This window comes from Eschrichtius robustus, chromosome 4 (assembly GCF_028021215.1).
Source record: "Eschrichtius robustus isolate mEscRob2 chromosome 4, mEscRob2.pri, whole genome shotgun sequence".
Classification (NCBI taxonomy): Eukaryota; Metazoa; Chordata; class Mammalia; order Artiodactyla; family Eschrichtiidae; genus Eschrichtius; species Eschrichtius robustus.
This window is the reverse complement of record NC_090827.1, coordinates 35,934,569-35,956,302: the sequence shown is the minus strand read 5'-3', so window position 1 is coordinate 35,956,302 and position 21,734 is coordinate 35,934,569. Positions and strand designations below refer to the sequence as shown.

Genomic DNA, 21,734 nt, shown 5'->3' with positions numbered 1-21,734 from the left:
TTTTTGTAAAGCATTTTATAAGTTAAAAAAAAATCCACTTATTGGCAACTTTACTTAGAGAAATAGTAAAACCACTAAGGATATTAAATTAGTGGTTATTTTCATGAATTATTGACATACGTTCTATGTCTACCTAGTAAAGAGAAACAATGGAGTGTTATATCTGTATTACTTACTAATTGCTGTATAACCAATTATTCCAAAATTTAGGAGCTTAACACAACAAACATTTATTATCTCACATAGTTTCTGAGGTCAAGAATCTCAGAATCTCAGAATTAAGAATCTCAGACCTGTGGAACTCCCTGGTGGTCCAGTGGTTAGGACTCCATGCTTTCACTGCCGGGGCCCGGGTTCAATCTCCGGTCAGGGAAAAAAAAAAAAAAAAAGCATCTCAGACTTTGGCTGGACCGTTCCGGCTCAGGGTTTCTCATGAGGTTGCAGTCGTCTGAAAGCTTGACTGGGTTGGAGGAGTCACTTCAAAGGTGACTCACATGGCAGTTGCCTGAGGCTCCAGTTCCCCACCAAGAGAACTTCTCTGTAAGTTTGTCCAGGACCCATAGCAACCAGCTTCCACCAGAGTCCCCCACAAGAGAGGGAGTGTAAGAGAACACCAAAATGCCAAAAGGGTCTCTTATTACCTAATTTCAGCCGTGATGTACCATCACTTTTGCTCTACTCTATTGATCAAGCAGACCAATCTTGCTATAAGGTGGAGGCAATTATACAGGAGCGTGAATACCAGGAGGTAGGGATCATTGGGGGCCATCTTTGAGGCTGGCTACCATAACACCTAACCTGTTATTGGAAAAAAAACTGCGGAAAATCTACCATTTTTTAGAACAAAAAAATTCCACCGGATACAATTATCTCCAAAGTGTGTCAGAGCAAACAAACGGACTTGAGGTATTTAACTGTGTACAAGAAAAAAAGTCGACACATTTGCATGAGATGACTTTAATTCCGTTAGGTTCTAAGGAGCATTGAATCCTTCAGGTTATATTTGATTAAAATGTCTGTTCTTCACTTTTGCTAATCAGAAATGGCTTCCTCAGAGCGAACATTGTCAATCAGATGTGGTTTCTTGAAAAGTTTCAGAGGTTAATGTCAACAAGTGAATTTGAAAGCAAGTGAATTTCTGTAAGTATTGGTCCAGTTTAAAGTCATAGGATCCTTTAACATTGCCTAAACAGTGAGCTATATTTGGGGATTTGGCATACAGAGGGTCTGTCTTGGATCAGGTCTCAAAATACCTAAAGGATTTCCTTAAACAGGCCCAGGGTCAGATACAACAGGTGTTTTACTTCTAATTTTGGAACCCAAAGCAGCCAGTTTAGAGTGAGGCTGTTCTGCACTCATTCAGTAAGAGTGAGGATAATAAGTAATTTTGCCAAGACCTCATGTGTAGAAAAGACTGGAAATGTGTTATTCTTCTAATACTTCTGATAACAAACGACATTTTTACAAGATAACAAAGAATTGCGATGAATTCTGATAAAGGCCTCTGTTTTCTTAGTATTTAATAATTCATTTTAAAAAATATCAAAAGTCAACTTTAGTGCCAACCAGAATACTTAAATGATCATATCCATTTGATTATACTATTATCAGTGAATTACATTTTTGCAATGGAAAATAGAGACATTGTAGTGTTAATGATGTATTTGGTTTCCTTTTCAAAGTATTTCAAAGGAATTTGGGGGCTTTAGAAAATGGTGATGTCACGTACGTTATTAAAAATATAGGTATGTAAGCACATTTAAATAAGATTAAAATATAGATAAGGCTTAAAATGGAAAATATGCTTGAAACACTGTTAGCCACTCAAAATGAAATTATTGTGCATATAAAAAGTGAGCAAAGCTTTTTGAATGACTTCTAAAAAAATTAGAGCAAATGTAATCATGAACATTTCAATTACAAAGTAAGGTTTGATAAATTTTCAAACGTGAAGCCCTTGGAAATATGTTTCTAATATATCCTCAAGATAATTAGCAATGCAATCTTAGCATGCTAGACACAGTAGATTTCCCATAAATACATATTGAATATGAGATAAGCTTCAGAATTCTTATTGAAGGAATAGTAACATAAATATTAGGAAAGGCATAGTTTTCTTTTGGCATATCAGAAAGTCTATTGCTTATTAATACTACAGAATCTACTCATTTTAAGAATTCAATATTTAAGCTCTATAGTTTAGATATTACTTTACTTTCAATTCCTCTGTGGGTTTACAAGGCAAGCCATATTTAAAAAAAAAAAGAAAAGCAAGCCATGTTGTAGGTAGTAGCAATGCTGCGTAATTCTTTTTGAGTGGAATGAGAAGTATATGCAATGTATATATTTCTAAAGAAAGAAAAGCAACAGGTTTGATTTGAAACTAGATTTTTCTAGAAGTGATTCTGAAGTGCTTATTTCTCTACAAAATGTACAAAATTTAATAATGGGACAAGAAAATTCATTTAGAATACTTCTTTTCTATTCTCTAATACAAAAAATTGGATATTGAATCTTTAAACCTTAAGAAATCAAATTTAGAAGTTCAAAGGAAAGTGAATATGGGAGTCATTGTTTGCACCAAGTACCGAAAACAAATTTCTAAAATAGAACTTTCAGTAATTTGCACTGGGCTCTCACCATCTGGCCTGCCTTGCCCCCATTCCAGAGTCTGACCACATGTCTAAACCTACAGAAACTCTCCAGTGCCCCCAGCCCCATCCTGGCGCACCATGGCCTCAAGGCTGGAGTAGATTTTATGGTTAACCATGTCTTTAAATGATTAGGACACCAGATGCTGTTGTACTTTAGTAAAAATAAAATTCTGGTGTCACAAAAACATGCTGGATAAATTCTAGGTTCCAAAGCATAAATTGTCATTCAACTTCGTAGGGTGGGAAGTTGAACGGGAATCCTCCAGCAAGCACTGCTGGAACCCAGGGCAAGTCCAGCACGTTACCAAGCAATTACGAGATGAATTGTTCAAGAAAAAATATCTAAGTTTTTCCGGCCGGCGACCATCTCTTTGTGCCGGGGTGGGCAGCTACAGTGGCACGGTGAACCAAAATGTCTGTGGCAAAGGCATCATCTTGCTATAGTGCACGAGCTGTACATCTAATCTCTAATAGGAATCAGCAGGCCACGGTTGATTTATGCACAGCCTGTGTCGCCCCGCACGGTGCCAGTTCCAGGAACCGTCGCCAATTAGCTCTATTTTCTGTTTAAGCCGTTAAAGCCACCTCCATGGAAACGCCAGGAGAAGAGGCCGGGGGGAAGGGAGCAGACAGGTGCGCCCTCTGTTTGGAAATACACAAAGGGCCGACCCAGCAGCCTCAGTGTCCCTGGTAACTCCACGCACGCAGGGCGCGCGCACTTCCCGCGGCTCCGCGGCGCAGTGGGCGGCCGGCCGGGCGGGGCGGTGCGCGCGGGTTGCTGCGCGTCGGCTGCCTGAGACCCTCGGCCTGCTCGCGGACGCTGTGCCCGGGAAGCGCGAAGCCGGCTCCGGGCGGCGGCGGCGGCGGCGCCCGCGCTGTAGGGACTTGTAGTCCCCGTGCCTCCCGGGCGCCTCCCCCGGGTAGGCCGGCCGCGCGTCCCCGCCCGCCGCAGGCCGACTTCCTGCCGCTGTCCAAACTACACCTCCCGCCGTCCTCTCCGCTGTCTGGCCGAAAGCGAAAACAAAATCTGGGCTGCGAGGGTGCTGCCCTCCGCTGGGCGCCCCCGCCCGCTCCCCGCCCCTCCGGCGCCCTCCTGCGAGGTGCGGAGACGAAAGGCTGCGTCTTTCTCTTTCGGCTTCCTCGGCTCCCGGTGTTGGAGCCGCAGGCCTCGCTTCACCTGAGCCGGCCCCGCGCGCGCTCGGGTGCGGGGCTTTCCTCGCCTCCGCCGGGTCGGGACAAGGAAACTTGTGGGGGCGGCGACCCCCGGGCGCAGTTGCTGAGCCGGGCGGCGAGGCCGCCGGGAAGTGACTCCTCGCTCTCGGGTTTTCGTGAATTTCGCCCCCGTTGCCCCTGGGCGCGTGGGCCCTCGGGAGGTGGCCGCGTGCGCCTGGCCATGCATTAAGCAGGGCTCCCCTATGCGCGCGGACCGCTGCCTCGGGCCGCCGCCTGCAGCCGCCGCCGCCGCGTGCCCAGCCCAAGCCCGAGCCGCCGCCCGCCCCAGGCCCGGGCGTCGAGGAGCCGGCGGCGCGGCCATGTGGGGCTAGCCCGCGCCGCGCCGGGCCTGCAGCGCGACCGGCAACATGGAGGCGGCCGTCGGCGCCCCAGACGGCGGCGACCAGGGCGGCGCGGCGCCCCGGGAGGACGCGACGCCCATGGACGCCTATCTGCGGAAACTGGGCTTGTATCGGAAACTGGTCGCCAAGGACGGGTCGTGCCTGTTCCGGGCCGTGGCGGAGCAGGTAATGGGGCGGGGGCCGGGCGGGGGGAGGCGGCGGGGCCGGGTGGGAAGCGGCGGGCGGGCCGGGCCGCCTACCTCCCGGGTTGCGCGTGGCCCCGCAGTCGTCACAGCGGCCCATTGTCGGGCCGGAACCGGACGCTGCCCTGGGTCTGGAAGCTCTAAATCGAAACTTAAAAACCTGTAAATTATCTGGGTGTCGTCCCTCCTGGCGAAGAGGTAATGAGTTGAGGCCAGCCCGTGAGGCCTGCGGAGAGCCTTGTACCCTTGCTTGATGGCTGGCGACTGGGCGAAATGTTCTTTTCCCCTCCTCTTGGTTTTATAAGCACAGCGGTCCCACCAGTAAACCGAATGTTTCTTAGAGGAGGTGGTGCACCAGACTTGACTCGCGGAACATGATTTTTTTTCCTGTTGCTGGACTTTGGAACGGGGGGTAGCCGAGCCCGCCGATGTCCGCCTGAATCAGAAGGGGGGAAATGTACAGTTTGGGAAAGCCAGACTTTGGAAAACGTAGAATGTTTGCAAAGAATTGTCTTTGAGCAGATTTCACTCTTTTTTTTTTAATGCTCTGCAAGGCAGTGTAGGTGTACTAAAAATAATTGACTTTTAAAAAAAGTTTGTTTTGCAGTTGGTGGTAGGAAGGAAGGGTATATCTGGGGTTCTTTAGGCCCTTGGCCGAATTTTTCCCGCTTAATGGTGAAAATCACTTCCTAACACAGTTCTTGGGAGGATGTTTCTGATTTTTTTTTTTTTTTTTTTTTTGGTAAGAGAGCTTATTCCCTGTTAAATAATACTGTAGTTGGTAGGTATACAGTCACCAAAACCCATCTTGTATTGAAAAATAGCTGTTGAAATAGTTGGACAAAAGTTTCACATTACTGCCCTGGTGTGTATTTCCTACCGTTCACAGTTTGCTTTCCTTTGGCCTAAGGTCCACCCCTCCCGTCTCCTCCCCGCCTTTGGAGTTTTTCTGTTTCTCTTTCTCTCACCTTTTTTGAATGCTAAGTAGCTTTCAAAATTTCTATTTGTGAGTAAATATTTTACTTAACAGCTATAGACCAGTCTATTCTTATTTTTTTCAACATCCAAAGGTCAGCCATTTATTTTCCAAAGGCCCTCGTTTTCACATTAGTAGCATAACATCTTTTTTTTTTTTTAACAAGAAATTGATTTAGCAAAGGTCCAAACCTTTGCATTTTGTTGCAGGCATTGTCATTCAAACATTCTTCGCAAAGCTTCCCAAATCGAGCTCTTTTTTAGTTCAGTAGATGTCTCTTACTTTTAGAATTTTAGAATGTTCTAATGTTGCTTTGGGATTTGTTCACACAAACACATCCCAGTCTTTACTATCAGTAGGTAAACAGTCTGTCCCATTCGTGAGTTTCCTGGATCTCCCATCTGTCCTGCTTCCTCTGCCTCAGCCTCCCTGGACTCCTTAGCACCTCCAGAAGCAGAAGGAAGAGGTGGAAGTGAATTAAGTCCCTATTGATACATATTGTTAGCTCTAGCAAGAATTCGGTAAGGAAGGAGGTGGAAACAAACCGAAATAAGGGAAGTACGGTGCTTATTTGGAGTTGGATTATCTACATCCTCATTTATGTTGAAGCAGAAAGGTGTGTCTGGTTTCGGTAGTACATGCTGTAGATAATTGGCAAACTTGATTATACAGAATCTCTATTTTTAAGTAGAAAGGAACAAGAGCTAGCTGGTTACACTAAGAACTCATTGCTAACGTCAGCTAACACATTTTATTGTATCTTATTGTGATGGGATTTAAGTTAGGCATAAGGGACTGTCCCTTCCAAGTAGGTGATTCTGACTTTTAGTATACTGAGCTTTTAGAAAGCTTAATACTGTGACTCTTGGGGGCAGCTCAGTTGTTCAGTAGACAGGACCAAAGGTAATAATAGCCTTCATGGCCAAAGGCAGTGTGTGCGTTGCAAGGGGAGGCAGAGGACAGTAGCAGCAGCCTCAGCCTGCCCTTTAAAAATGTGTACAGAGGATTTACTTTTTTGCCAACGATTTCTCCAATAATATCAAAATAATTATAATTTCTAACAAGGAGTCACAGTAAGTAATCTAAATGGCGGCCTTTGGCTGGGGGAATGGAGAGGGAGAGACTTGAATTAGCAGGAGTCTTTCCCTCCAAATTACCCGATTTAGATAGGCCCTTCCCTTTTTACAGTTCTGGACGTGGGCCTACAGGAGGCCTGACCTGAATCAGCTCTGTGGCCCTAGAGCTAAAAATAGGGCGCTCTTAGAGGACTTGGAGAAGCAGTGTGTCTCGGCCTTTCTCACTGTTGATCACCGGCTGCCCTAAGTAAAGATTGGAAAGCCTCCTGTTTCTAGCTTATTTTCATGTATATAATGATTTGCACAGATATTTGTCATACCATTTGAATTCTTCCTGAGTGTCCTTGAACTTGCACAGTATCATGCTTTTTAAACAGTTGTCATTTAACCTTGCTTCTCTTAACAGTGCTTGGCTTTGTAAAGCCCCGGCACCCCGCACTTTATCGGAAGTTGCTGAGAGTTTTGCTTCTGAGTAACAGGTTCAGATTTCATGTGCTAATAAAATCTTTGTTAAAAGAGGAGAAAAAAACAAGAGATATGCCTGTCATTGTTTTTGATGGAAAATAAGCTTTATTCACTTATGTCTGCCACCTGTTGCTAGGTAAATGGCTTTAAGACTAGCTCCACTTTACTAATGGCAGGAAAGCCCTATCGGATGACACTGTGGTTGACTCAGACTAATACGTTGATTCATAGTAGTGTCTAGCATAGCTTCTGTGAAGGAAGTGTTGCTAAATGTCATTTGTTGAATTGGCAAAAAAATTGTGTGGTGGTTGTTTTTTCTACTACTCAAATCTATTACTATTTGGGCAGTCCTTCAGTGCTGGAAGCTTAGAATATGTAAGGATGCTTTTCTGTAGTACCTAAGACAACATTGTCGGCATACTCTGTTAAGCTGAAAACCAGCTAGTATGCTGAAGACAAATTCATTGCTCACCTCAGCTAGTGCATCTTCAGTGTGTCTCAGTGTGCAGGGACCTGCTAGCTGTCTAAACAGTTGTGCCTTTGCTTCTGTGGGTATACATGAGCCCTGGCTGTTGCCCACGGTGACCTGTAGAATGTGCAGCTGGAGCTTTCCTTTTCCTGAATGCTCTGCTCGCCCTGAACATAAGGGAGAATCACTCAATTGGAACTATAACTCTTAAAGTTACTTTATAATAATAGAAATTCTCAAGAAGCCTTGACAGTAGTTTGAGATGTGATTATTTTATATGTCAGCTTTTTTTTCTCCTACCTTGACCTGGTGGAGTACCAGGAACACCTTCGTTTGAGACAACTAGTAATAGAAAAAAAAATAATCTACTCTTTTTAGCATGGTAGTTAAAGTATTGGAGACTAGCCAAAGGGTTTCAAACCAAAGCTTTAGACTTTTAGTAAGAGACAAAAATGCCAGTAAGCTATTCTTTTGTTGAACTAGTTGTTTAACAGAAGAAAACAGGCTACAAAATGGGAGGATTTGGATCATCTTTGTAGTGTGACTTATTTCAGGTGGTGCTTTAAGATTTGGGGCAGAAGGGCAAGTTTCAAGGCTGTTGGGATGACAGCACACAGGGGCACGTTTGCATCGTGTGTGTTGCTCCCGGGATGTCCTTTCAAGAATCATGTAAGCCTGACAGCTAAAGGATTTAAGAATGAGCGCCTTAATTTTTCTGAAACCACGGTGGACTTAAATTTATACATAAGACAAATAGTGCAAAATTACCGGGAAAAAGAAATTTATCTCATATGGGCATAAAGCCTCAAAGACGATTTTTGTGGAAGTTGCCTGTCTGTTCTCTTTTGCCACAAGCATAGGGTGAGGCTAAGCACCGCACTGCAGGAATTCTGTCAGCCTTGCTTTGTGAAGAGCAAAGTTATAGTAGAGGGCTGGCCGGGAGAGGAAAGTGTCTTAAGTTTACAAAGATTTCCCCAAAGGAGTGATTTCAGTGACTTAAAGGAGAAACGGTAATAAGCTCTTCATAGAGTGACATCTGGCTTAAGAAGTACTGCTGTTTGTATGTGTCGTGTCATCTGTCTGGTTAGTGGAAGAGGTGGGAATGAATAAAGAGCTAGAAATGATAGAAAGGGAAAGGGAGACTGATGTTTGCTGGTTGTGAGGTTATGTTGGGTGTGAAAGAAGGCACTAGGTCGTAGCTTGAATCTTCTGACAAAGTGCTTGATAGTGTACTGCTCTTTCCTTTGCAGGTGCTGCACTCTCAGTCTCGCCATGTTGAAGTCAGAATGGCCTGTATTCATTATCTTCGAGAGAACCGAGAGAAATTTGAAGCGGTAATTCATAATTTTAAACGTGTAATGGTGTCTTGACTTATATTTACATTTTAGCCTTTAGAATGGTCTACCGGGAATTTCACGGGTTGGATCTTAATGCACGTTTTGAAAATAACCCTTATAAAAAAGAACTGCTGGGCTTCCCTGGTGACACAGTGGTTAAGAATCCGCCTGCCAAGGCAGGGGACACGGGTTCGAGCCCTGGTCCGGGAAGATCCCACATGCCGCGGAGCAACTAAGCCCGTGCGCCACAACTACTGAGCCCTCGTGCCACAACTACTGAAGCCCGCGTGGCTAGAGCCCGTGCTGCACCACAAGAAAGGCCACCGCAATGAGAAGCCCGCAAACCGCAATGAAGAGTAGCCCCCGCTCACTGCAACTAGAGAAAGCCCGCACGCAGCAATGAAGACCCAATGCAGCCAAAAAAAAAAAAAAAAAAAAACTGCTTATTTGAATTCAAATCCAGTTACAGCTGTGATTTTTTTTGTTTTTAAGGCCATTTTGTGGTATTCATTTATCCAGACATTTAGAAAGCTTCTGTGACAGATGGGTCACTGAGCTGTGGAGGCTGGAAGGATGACTTGGGCAGGACCTTTGCGTATTACAAGTGAGCTTTGTCTGCTGTGATCAGGGAGTGGGGTGTTGTGGTTAACAGTTTTCTGTGATTGGTGACCCCATGCGAATTGTAAAAATTGCACACTTAGGGTATAAGACATACGCTGAGCATAGCTAGAGTTGAGCCTTTGATTTTATCAGGAGGCATTTATAAATTTTTAATTTTCAGTGTTCATCATTGTGAACTACCTATCAGAACATTGTAATTACGTAAATAATGATTAGTAGTTAATAGAATGTAGTATAGTTAATTAGTAGTTAACAGAATATCAACTTACTGTAATTTTCTCAGTAGTGTGTAGTAGGCTGTGAAATAATGCCACAGTGACCTATTTTCATTTTACATTGAAAGCCTTATAGGATTTACTAGTCATTGGTTTTACGAGCTAGAATTATCATCTGACAACTTTCAATGGTATTTTCCCCCCGTTGACTGCCAGAAGAACATTGACACTCTGCATATAACTCAATTCCAAGACTTAATAGGTAAATAGTGTTTAGATGTGTTCTTGGGTTGGAGTTCCTATTTTCAAGCAAAATTTTATTACTGGTGACATTTTTCTGGGTGTCATGTTATAAGATGGACAGTAATATATTCCAGGAAGGAGAGGTACCTGCTTGATCAGGAGATTTGAAAACTTGTTTTATTAAAAAAAGAGCTGGTAGTGTGGAGGCTAGATAAGAGAGTATTATGGCAGGGGAGTGGAGTGGAGTGGTCCTTGAGTATTTGAAGAAATTACAGGTGAATTAGTTATTACTGTTATTGGCTACTGTTGACAACAGTGGAAATTGCTAACATTGGTTGAGCATTTACTGTGTGCCAGCAGGCATTGTTTTAAGTGCTTTGCATGTATTTATTTAGCTCTACAGTCTCAGGAGGTGTGATCTGAGGTTGAAAGTTCCAAGGGGGAAGTTTTGCTTTCCTTATAATGAATACTTCTAACAATTTCTATTGGCCAGAATTGGAAAAGACTCTCATGGGAAGAAGGGTGTGCCTGTTTACTGACCATGGTTAGTTGGGGCCTCGATGAATACTTTCTGGTTAGAAAGGAGAATCTCAGATTGGATGCAGGCTTGTGTCAGAACACGGCTTAGGTCTTTTGCAACTTTAAATGGTTCTGTGGGGTGGTTTTATTTTTTTTAAGTCTATAGATAATCAACTAATACACAACAGTAGCCTCTGATTGGTGGGATATTTGAAATATGTGGCTATTTTATTACAAGTCTGTGTTGAAACTTAGGATACTTTTTGGAAATTTGACAGTATACAATCTATAAAGGAATTAATCTCCGTCTTAAAAAAAATCCATGGGCATTTAAAAGATTTTTATAGACCGGGGAGTGTATTTTAATGGTTTTAAGTGTATCACTTTGTTAAATTAACTAATTTAAATAAAATTGAATTTGGTGTTTCAGACAAATGTCTTTTTAGATCTTTCAGTTAAATTAGTGGAATCGCTATGAGAAAAGCAAAAAACATTATTATATAGCTTGAATAAACTCAATTTTTTTAATATGTTAAAGTAACAATGAAGCAGGCCATATTAGAAAAATCTTGTTGATTCTTCAAAAGATCTTTAGCATTATTAGTTCTCGTCCTTGTTTTTAGTAGAACTGACCTAAGAGAGGATGAACATTCATAGCTATTAGTAAACTAATATTTCTTAGCTAGTGCATCTGTCCTTAATTCTCTTCTAAGCATTGGCCATTACCAGGTTAGTCTTTAAGTGCTGCTTTTATCATGTAATTTCTCTGTTTACGGCGTCACCTGCTGGGACCTTGAACTGTCTTCTCCCTCAGTCTGATAGTCCTGCCTGGGCTCCAGGCCCTCTGTGAATAGGTGTGCAGTTGAGTTCCTCTCACTGCGCTCGCTCACCGCACCGAGTGGCCCTGCCCCTGCTGGCCAGGTGGCTCCTGTCTTCCCAGCACAGTGCTGTCCAGCACTTCCTCAAGACGCTGTCCCTGTGCCCAGCCACGTCCTGTCCAGGAAATGTTTCCGGACAGTGTTTCCTTCTTTAAATTCTTTTGTATGTTTATGATATTTTCTTAATGATTTGTATATATTTTCATAATTAGATTTGATCTGTGCATGTGTGTATATATAATCTATATATTTTGGTATTACTGATGTATCCAAGGTTTGTGTAAAAATTCAGTAATTCACAGTGAAGAGATTAACTTTTGCTTCGTTGTATTCGTAATAGACTTTTTTCTCTTTTTGCAGTTTATAGAAGGGTCATTTGAAGAATATTTAAAACGTTTGGAAAACCCACAGGTATGCAGTAATCTTCTGACGTATTTCTGTTTTTTATATGTTAAATAATGTATTCAAAATTCATTACGAGAGATTAGTATTACAGTGTATGGAGGGGTCTCCTTATGAACATTTACTATCCTAGGTGCACGTTTTATGCAGCATTTAATTGGAAGACAGTTGGAGCTGTGTACTGTGCACTGTTGCCTCACTAAAGACAGTTGGGCTATCTTTATCTGTCATAACGGCATAAAAGACCTAAAATAACAGTGCTGATGATTTCCAGGGTGCTGTGTTGGTATGTGTATGGGGCTTGGTGGACAGGGCAATATTTGATTGCTTCCTTAGGCAACTGAGAAGACAGTTTTTTTTATGGAGGTTCCATTCCCCATCACATGGTCAGTGTGAGAAGTAGGGAGAGACTGTTGCGAGTAAAAGGACGGTACTTCCCCACCAGGTCCCATTGCCAGTACTTTCTCAGTCATTTTGAAGTTAAAAGAATTTTTCTTTTTTTTTTTTTTTTTCTGCTGTCAAAACTAATGTTCTTTGTGTAAAAATCCAAATGTTCATGGCACGCCATGTAGAATGTTCCCTCATCCCCGGAGGTAATCACTGTTAAGTTTAAAATGACATTAGCAAAGGAAAAAGCTAAGAGAAGGAGTCAGGTAGGGAGGAAAGGGAATAATAACATAGGAATAGGGTGTTTGATTAATGTTTGGTGTCTCCCTTCAATTCCCTAACTCTTAATTTGAGTGCTTGTTGTGGGCCAAGAATGGCCAGGCACCCGGGAGGCAGAGGTAACTGGGATTTGGATGCTGTTCTCAGGAGTTTCCCTGTAGTAGGGAAGAACATCGAACACCAGTGAGAAGGTACATGTGTCGTAAGATGTATAGGTATGGTGCTATAGGCATTCAGTTTTATTCCTAGCTGGGTAGGCAAAGCAGGAGTTTGAGAGTAAGAGGGCATTTGAACTCTGAAGAGCTTCTGGATAAGAAATGCCTAGGGTGAAGGGCATTTCCAGGTAGTGAAAATTGTGCGCAAGACAGATAAAGAAAGCAGTTGGGTTTGTGTGGAGCACGGAGCACACGAAGGTGGGAGGTGGTGAGAAATGTCCGAGGGCAGGCTGTGGTGAGCTCATGGGAGGGCGTCAGTGCCAGCCTCATTAGCTTGGAGCTGATACTTGAGGCCAGCATTTCTCAAAGCATCGCCTACAGGCCACTGCATCAGGAAAAATGCAGATCCCTGGCCTCTATTCCAGACCCAAATCAAAGTCTCTGCGCCTGGGGCCTGGGAATCTGGCGTTGGGAAGTTTTTCAAGTTTTTTGAGGCAAGAAGTGAATTATGTTTTGTTCACTGCTTTGAAGTGAGAATAGTGCCTCGTGTTTTTGTTAACTGGATGGATGGATGGATGAAAGAATCTTGTGTAAAGGTAGTCTGGAGGTGGATGAGACCAGAGGCAGGAAGACTGGTTCCAGTGGTTTTGAAAAAATTGTTTAATACACGGAGAAGTGGGCACACTATAGTAAGTGTTGAAAAAGGAAAATAAGTATGGTGTTACTCCAGTTTTGGTGACAAATACCCTCTGAAGATCTTTTCTCTAAATCCACTCATGACTACATTTTTATTTCCGTGATTTTGAAACTGAGTTTTGCCCACAAAAATGGACACAAATTCATTTTCCTGAAGTTTGTAGTTTTTTTCCTCTTAGTTTGTAAGCCTCTTTGAAGGCAAGAATTATATATTTTGTTGCTTTTGGACTTCCCGTGGTTACCTGTCAATTTGGGGTGCCTAATTGATCAGTTTGTGTGTGTTGAGTGCATGTTAAAGCCGTGTTGCATTATATGTAACAGGTAGGAAAGATTAAACACCAGAATATTAACAGTTCTCTCTAGGTAGTAGTAATACTGGTGATTTTTGTTTCCTTTGTAGAAGATGAAGGAAACAACAAAGACCGTTTATTAATTTTTAATCAGAAAAAACCCCACAGTGTCATTTTATAGTAATCTTTGTGCAGCAGTTCAGGCTCTTGGGCTATGAGGGTCCGAGAAAGGATAGCAGAGACATAGTGGGAGTGGAGAGAAGGGGACAGAGGGAGGAAATGAGGCAGTGTGAACTGAACTGAGACTGATGGGGGGGTCTGCAGGAGGGGGGAGGGCAGGTTGCTGCGGTTTTGAGCACGTGGGACAGGTGTCTCCTTCCCAGGGTGCTGGCCAGCCAGATTTGTTACCCTTAGGGCACCCCTCCCCAATCCGCTCAAACTCCCAGGTGTTTCGGGTACCTGCCAAACAGGACAGTCGTTTGTTCTTCGTTATTAGCAATAAATATTTGTCTTCCTTTGTTTCTCTTTCTCCCTGATACATGGAATGTATGAAATGAAAAGAGAAATATAGTTGATGGATAAACTCCATTGCTTCATCCAATTCTCAGAGAAAGCATCTTTCTCCTTTTACTTAAAAATACCAGTGGAACATTTTGAAAAATGCCTCGAACTTTTTGCAAGAATATATTTTTGTCAGCTTTACGTAGGTGAAATTGACATACTATAAATTTTTAAGCTTATAATTTGATGAAATTTGACAGATGTATACGGTTGTGTGACCGCCCACAGACATCGTATAGGACGTTTCCATCACTCCACAAAGTTTCTCATGCCCTTCTGCACTTAATCCCCCCTCCCCCATATCCACTGATGTATTAAGTTTTGCCTTTTCTTGACGAAAAAAAATGGAATGATATAATTTATAGTCTTATATGGCTGGCTTCTTTCACTTAGCATAATGGAAACATTTTGAGATTCATCCATGTTGTGTGTATCGGTAGTTCCTTTTTATTGCTGAGTGGTCATTCTCTGTATGGATGTACTGCAGTTTGTTTAGCAGTTTACCAGTTGATGGATACTTGAGTTCTTTCCAGTTTGCAGCTGTTATGATTAAAGCTGCTAAGAATATTTGCTTGCAAGTCTTTCTGTGGGCATATGTTTTCTTTTCTCTTGGATTAATACTACTGGGAGTGGAATTGCTGGATCATATGGTAAATTTATGTTTAACTTAATGAGAAATTGCCAATCTGTTTTCCAAAGTGGCTATGCCATTTTGCTTTCTCATTAGCAATATATGAGAATTCCAGTTGCTCTGCATCTTCCTCAACACTCAGTATGCTCAGCCTTTTGAATTGTAGCTGTGTTGGTGGTTGTATAGTGGTATCTCACTGTGATCTTAACTTGGATTTCTCTAGTAATGTTGAGAATCTTTTCATGTGTTTATTTGCCATCCATATATCCTTGTTGGTGAAATGTCTATTCATAGATTTTGTCTTTTTTTTTTTTTATTACATTGGTTTTTTAAGAGTACTTTATAATTATAAGAGTACTTTATATTGAATATAAATTCTGTACTGGATATATATTCTTCAGTATTTTCTTCCAGTTTGTATCTTGTATTTTAGTGTTCTTAACAGTGTCTTTTGGGGAACAAAAGTTTGCTTTGATGACTATTTAAGAACATTTAAATTAGTTTTTTTGATATAGTGTAGTTCTTTAGTTAAAGTAGATTTTGTAGACACGCTGTACTCTTACCCACAATGAGGAAGTAGATTAAACATCATACAGAGTGCTGAGTAAATAAAATTATGGCCTTAAGGTAGAGGACACTGATAGAACGTAGATTTTTTTTTTTTTAATAATTAGAAATTGACCCTGGTTAGAGAAGACAAGAAGATACGATAGACAAGAAGATATATATCGCATATGATAGATATGTGTACTTAACCAGACTACAACAGAATTTATTCTGAAGATTAAATATTTATAAAATGATACATTATTTGAGAGGTGGTATTTTGTTGACACTAGTAGAATAATTTTCCATTTTCTAAAGTGGATATATGGATTCTGCATAAAGTGGATATAGCTTGTGTTTGTGATCTAAGCAGACTGGTTTCAGGGAAGGATTTCCTCTATACCAGAGGGTGTCTTTTGTAACAGTTTATGAGAAGCTGGGATTGTTAGGCAGAGGCCTATTTTAAGAAGTCTGTTTTAATATATGGCACCCATTTCATTTTGAAAAACAGAGCCAACTCTTGAGAACTATTAAAGTGCAAAGTCTTTGGGGGAAAGATGATTCTTTTCTGAGAGATCAAACCATCCTCTTAAAATCTTTCCTTATCTCAAATTTGTTTTCTTTGAAGGAGAAAGTGGCAGCATTCATTTACCATAGCTCATTATTTTTGGTAACTCTTGGTATTAAGTCTCCTAATTTCACAAGTAGTTTAGGAATACATTCTCATGGTGAAAGATTGAATACAGAATGAAGAGTGAAAATCTTTACATTTCCCTCATCTTGAATTTCCTGTCTCTGCTCTCAACTTAGGATATATCCTTCCAGACCTCTTTCTATGAATATATATATTTTTTGTTTTGCACAATAGGATTATTTCACCAACTTACTTTTTACACATAATAATCTGAGTGATCTTTCCAAGTCAGTTCATCATTCTTTTTGATGATTGCATGATGTTTCCATACATAGTTTGGATGAACCATAAAATTATTTAATTATTCCTTATCTATTAGTGGAATCTTGGGGCTATCTTTAAAAAAATTTTTTAAACTATTACAAATAGCTGTAGTGGACATGCTTGTTTATATACACTTTTGTGGACATATGAAATATTTCTTTAGGATAGATTTTTTTTTTTTTTTTTTTTTTTTTTCTCTTTTTGGCTGTGCTGTACAGCATGCAGGATCTTAGTTCCCCGACCAGGGATCGAACCTGTGCCCCCTGCAGTGGAAGCGCGGCGTCTTCACCACTGGACCGCCAGGGAACTCCCTAGGATAGATTTATACAAGTTGAATTGCTGGGTCAAAGAGTATATGGATATTTAAAATTTTGGTATATACTGGCCCTTTCCTTCGGAAAAGCTCAAGGACTTAAAAGAGAGATTCCTTTAGTACTAGAACTTCTACCACATGTTCAAGTGATTGCTGGGACGCTGCTTTCTTTGTACCTTCAATCATCCTGAAGAGAAGGGACCTGCCCTTTTTCATCCTTCCTGATTGCTGAGTTGTGCTTCGAGTCCGCATCCCGTTTTCCGGGCGCGTGTCATGTGCCAGGCTCTGTTCTGGGTGCTAGGATGGAGGGCAGAGTCTTTGCCTTAACGAGTTCTCAACTTACAGATACTACTCGTCATCTTGCCACATCAATAGGAACTCTTACTCTAGCTCTGTTACTAAGGATTTTTGTGACAGAAACCTGGGCTGCTTTTTAGTACATGTTATTATAGCATTCACAATACTAACAATATTAATGAGCTTTTCTAGCTAATTAGGTATATCGTATAAAGATATGTATTAAGGTATTGTAAAAAGTAGGAGACATTTATGTGCCAACTTTTTTTGTTCAATACAGGAATGGGTTGGACAAGTGGAGATAAGTGCCCTTTCTCTTATGTACAGGTGAGCACTGTAATAACGTAGGTAAACAAAAATAAAGTCAGTGGGAAAGTAGCATGTTCCATTGTAGCCAAGTTGTTAAGATAGCAAAGCAGTTTTATGCCTTGGTTGTGAAAGCATCTTTTCTAATGTTTTGCTTTTTTAATTGCATCAGTTGGATTTTGATATTTAGGTATCAATGTATAGAGATTTTTAATTTTCCAAATATTTTTGAAATGGAATATAAAAATTTTTCCAGGCCTATAAACTATATCACTTATCAGCCTTCTAGAGAAATGATTTCCTACTGTCAAGGCTGGTAGCATTGAATGGCCCCTAGAACAAAGGCAAAACACTGTATTGTCAATTTAACAACTTTTGCCCATTAGCGGAGCAGGTGAATGCTCTATTTTTTCTTCTTGAAATGTCCTTATAAATATCATCTTCACAATTCCTCTGGTTTTGAGGTCTACTTTTAGAATTATATCTGAAGTTACATATATGCAAATTACATTTAAAATTTTATTTTTTTACGAGGATACTTTTATATAAGTATGTCACAGCTTAGTTATTCCATTACTATCTTTTGTTCACTGCTCTATTTCCAGTGCCTAGAATATTGCTTGGTGTATACTGGGCTCTTGAGTGAATGAATGAATGAGTGATTAAATCTCACTTCATGAAATATATTTCATCAGAAGTAATTTCTACATGTTGTTTTCAGGAAAGATTTTATAATTTACCGGGAACCAAATGTTTCTCCTTCACAAGTAACTGAAAATAATTTTCCTGAAAAGGTAAGAATTTTTCTAAGTGTTTCTAAAGGATTTAAGTAAAAGAACCACTCAGTTGCCATCTTGACTGCCTAAGCTATAATTTTTAAGTGACTTTTTGAGTTTTTTTAAGTTCCTATTAATCATCCATGAGTTACATTATTTTGTATTTGTTTTTTTCCACAAATCACTGTGTTGAACTCTATCATAACGTTTTACTAGAGAAAAAAAATTGAGATAGTAGTATATGTGATTAATTAGACTATTACTGCTTTACATCGATATAAACATTAAATAGAAATATAACTTGTGAAATGGGTTCTGCGATTGCATCCACAAATACTTTGGTAATTGTGATGTATTTCCCATTGTAAAGATAATTTACTGGCTAAGGTGCTATTATTTAGTCACAAAGCAGAAACAAGTGAAAAATGATGTGAAGCCTAGAAAGGGGGAAAAAACATGATTCGTTATTAGAGAACTTTGTTTTGGTATCATCCAGGCCAAGTTGAAGTGTCTTATCACCATGCAAGTGGTGGTAAGGGGGCAGGTAACTGAGTGAAATAGACCTTTATAAGGACTTGCAGGTTTCCAAGGTGCTTGGCTCTGGATCTGGCCTTTCCAGTATAATTTTTGCAATATGACATAATCTAAGCAAAATCAGTATGTATTTCTCTTAGCATAAGTGATTGACTTATGCTAATACACATAAGACTTATATATACACATACAGTACACATAAGTGATTGACTTATTTAGAAGGTACTTAAAACTGTAAAGCAGAAAAAATTTACCTTTGATTCTGCTTCTTACAGGTAAGCATTATTAAAGTAAGGTTTTAGAATATTTTCTTACAGTCTTTTAACCCTCATCTTTAGGTAGTTGAAATCACGTTGTTTTCATATAGTGTGTGTGATTTTTGTGATCCCATAAGCATTTCCCCAAGTCACTAGGAACTTTTGATTCATTGGCTGTGTAACATTTCAGCATATGGATGTACCATAGTTGACCACATTGGAGCTTTAGGTTACTTCTAAAATATTCACTTCCTACTAGGAAATTTATTTACTAGTAATTCAGAGATATTAGAGATGTAAGTTACTGTGTAAATGTCATATATGAAGGGCTGAAAAGTGTATTTTATTTTTCCCTTTCAGGTATTACTGTGTTTTTCAAATGGAAATCATTATGATATTGTCTATCCCATAAAGTATAAAGAGAGCTCTGCTATGTGTCAGTGTAAGTAATCACCCTTGTGCTTATATAGGAAATTTTCTTCCTAAGCATTATAGTCTTAATGCAAACAAGTCAGGGCAAATACACTGTTTTGTTGTAAAAATATATTTCTGAGAGCCTTAGGTTACCAAAAATGTTAATACTATAATAAAAACTTATTTCAGTAGGAAAAAGCACTAGTATAGATTAGAGCTTGGCTTGTAAATACAAAGTTATTTTTTCTTGCAGTAATTAATTTCAGTAATAAGGATTTGTATGTGTTTTTAAAGCTGTTAGTGTATAGCTTGAAAATCTAAATGACAGAGGAAAATCAAGTATTTGATCGTATTTGGCTCTAGACCTGGGTTTCTTGACCTTGGCACTCTTATTAATATTTTGGGCCGGATAATTCTTTGTTTGGGGGGTTGTTCTGTGCATTGTAGGATGTTTAGTAGTATCTACTCTGTCGATGCCAGTAGTGCTCTCTCTCCCATGTGAAAACCAAAAATGTCTGTGGATTTTGCCAAGTATTTCCTGGGAGGATAAAATACCCCTTCCATCCCCAGTTGAGCATTACTGCTGTGGTAGCTCCTTCCTGCCTTCTTACTTTATCTCCTTTATCATCTATTATGACCAAGTGCACATGACTCATACAAAGCAGTGGTGCTGGGCATGTGATGGGCATTTTTCCTCTGTTCTTTAGCTGGGGGTGACCAGTAAAGACATGTGTAATGTAAAATTTTAAATTGATCTATTTGAGACATGGGAGTCTAGCTGTCTGTATCCTGGGCTATGTCCTCCGCCTGTCCCAGCTAGTCAAAATCTGGACATTTCAGCTTTGGGAAGGACAGCTCGTGGCACCTACCTTTCCTGTACTTCTCAGAACCTGTGGTTCGGATGATATTGGGATGGATGCAAGGCGGTCTGTGAGAAAGGGGGTCTCTTGGGGACTCGTTTAGGGGATGGGCACCATTGTCGATGAATTCTTCGTGGACTTGTTTGGGTAAGGTTCACTGTAATTAAACCAAGTGAGAGTCCTGAACTCCCACGTGTAGGTTTTGAATGTTTGGTAATATATATTTCTATGTTCTCTGGAGTTTGTGTTTTTTTTCTTCTCTCTTTAAAGCAAAGAAGTTGTCTAAATATGCTTCAGTGGCTGATGAGAATACATTTTACAACGGTTTCTTTTTAGTCCATTATGAAAAGTTATCTTCTTTCTAGCAATCTTAATGTTCCTTAGGTTTTCCATCCAAGCCTCTTTAGGTTGGGCAGGTTGTGTGACATCTCTAGTTCTCAGTTTCTTCATGTGTACAGTTAGAATAAGAACATTTCACTGTGCTGGCATTAAATGTGAAGGTGGTGTGTAAAGGCTTAGCACGGTGTGTGGGATGTAGTCGTTGGTCACTGTGCATGTTTAAGTTTATCATACTTGGTTCAAAGTTGTGATACCTTTTTGTGCTATTGTTAGTTTTAAAAATGTCAGTATATTATGATTTTTGAACTAATTAACTGCAAAGACAGACATCTAGTTCCTCTCTATCTAGGTAACTTTCTGATTAAATTGTGTTATTGCTCATAAGGTGTTACAGGTATTTAGTTAGGATTTGGAAGCTCGGGCAATCTCAATGTTATGTTAAAACGTAAAGTGAGTTAATATTGTGTGACATCTCTCTTTTGTTAATTGCAGCTCTGCTTTATGAATTGTTGTATGAGAAGGTATTTAAAACTGATGTTAGTAAAATCTTGATGGGACTAGACACCTCTGAAGTAGCTGATGAAAACAACAGTGAAATATCAGATTCAGAGGATGACAGTTGCAAGTAAGAGTGAATTTCAGTCCTAAAATATCTTTGTAGTGCCATACAAAGAAACAGTTCAGTAAATGTTTCTGCATGGAGTAGCCTAACATATTGAGGTATTATGGTATTCCTAAAATACAGCAATACGGAAACTTATGCAGTAAGTTTCTTTTTTCCTGCCACTAATTTTATCTCATTTCTATTATAGGACTGTTTGTTTTGAAAGTTGATTTTGTTTGTTTCTTTGTTTGTTTTTGCTAAGCATCTATTTCTGTGTAATCGTGATGCACATATCTCTGAAATAGATTTGGTCCTGCCTATATGTGTGTATATTCTAAAATTTTAAGGTTAACCTGTCAATTGTTTAAATGTGCAGTGATGAAAACGGCCATTTTGATTTCCTTGACTTTCTTTTATTGTTTTCTTTCTTAGATAATGCCGCCTCCTTTTCTTTTTATATAATAAAAATCCCAAGTTGGGGTATAAGTATGTGAACAGCTCTGGATAAGGCCTTTGTTTATGTTGCGAATAAACACCTTTTAACTTAGAGTCTGCAGCTTATTTTTCTTTTCCACTTAAGACATACAGGGTAGTGGTTAAGAGCTTGGGCTGTGGACATCCTAACCTGGTTTCGTTCCTGGCTTCCTGCCAACTAACTGAACTTGGGGCAAGTTACTTAAATTCACTAAGAAGCCTCAATTCTATAGGTATAAAATGAGGATATATTAGTATTTCTTTAAAGTGGAGAATTTATAAGAATTAAGTGAGATAACATGTAGAATGCACAGCCTAGTTCCTAGGTAGAGTGTCCAACGTATATTAGTTTTTATCAGTGATGTTAAGAAGTTTACTCTGTATTTTATAAGAACCGACCTATTTCATTCTTGGTGAAGCTAAAAGTATATCATTCCTTTTGTATG

At 40.1% G+C, this 21,734-nt stretch overlaps 1 protein-coding gene across 1 annotated transcript in view; it reads left to right on the top strand.

The window, feature by feature from the left end:
• Positions 1-4,181: 4,181 nt before the first annotated feature.
• Positions 4,182-21,734, top strand: part of OTUD4 (OTU deubiquitinase 4) — a 40,755-nt gene continuing 23,202 nt past the window's right edge. Inside the window, exons 1-7 of the mRNA XM_068542566.1 lie at positions 4,182-4,393; positions 8,647-8,730; positions 11,570-11,620; positions 17,005-17,051; positions 17,752-17,824; positions 18,958-19,039; positions 20,703-20,835. Of these exons, the coding sequence (XP_068398667.1) occupies positions 4,235-4,393; positions 8,647-8,730; positions 11,570-11,620; positions 17,005-17,051; positions 17,752-17,824; positions 18,958-19,039; positions 20,703-20,835 (629 nt within the window). The 5' untranslated portion in view covers positions 4,182-4,234. The remainder of the gene's footprint in view (positions 4,394-8,646; positions 8,731-11,569; positions 11,621-17,004; positions 17,052-17,751; positions 17,825-18,957; positions 19,040-20,702; positions 20,836-21,734) is intronic.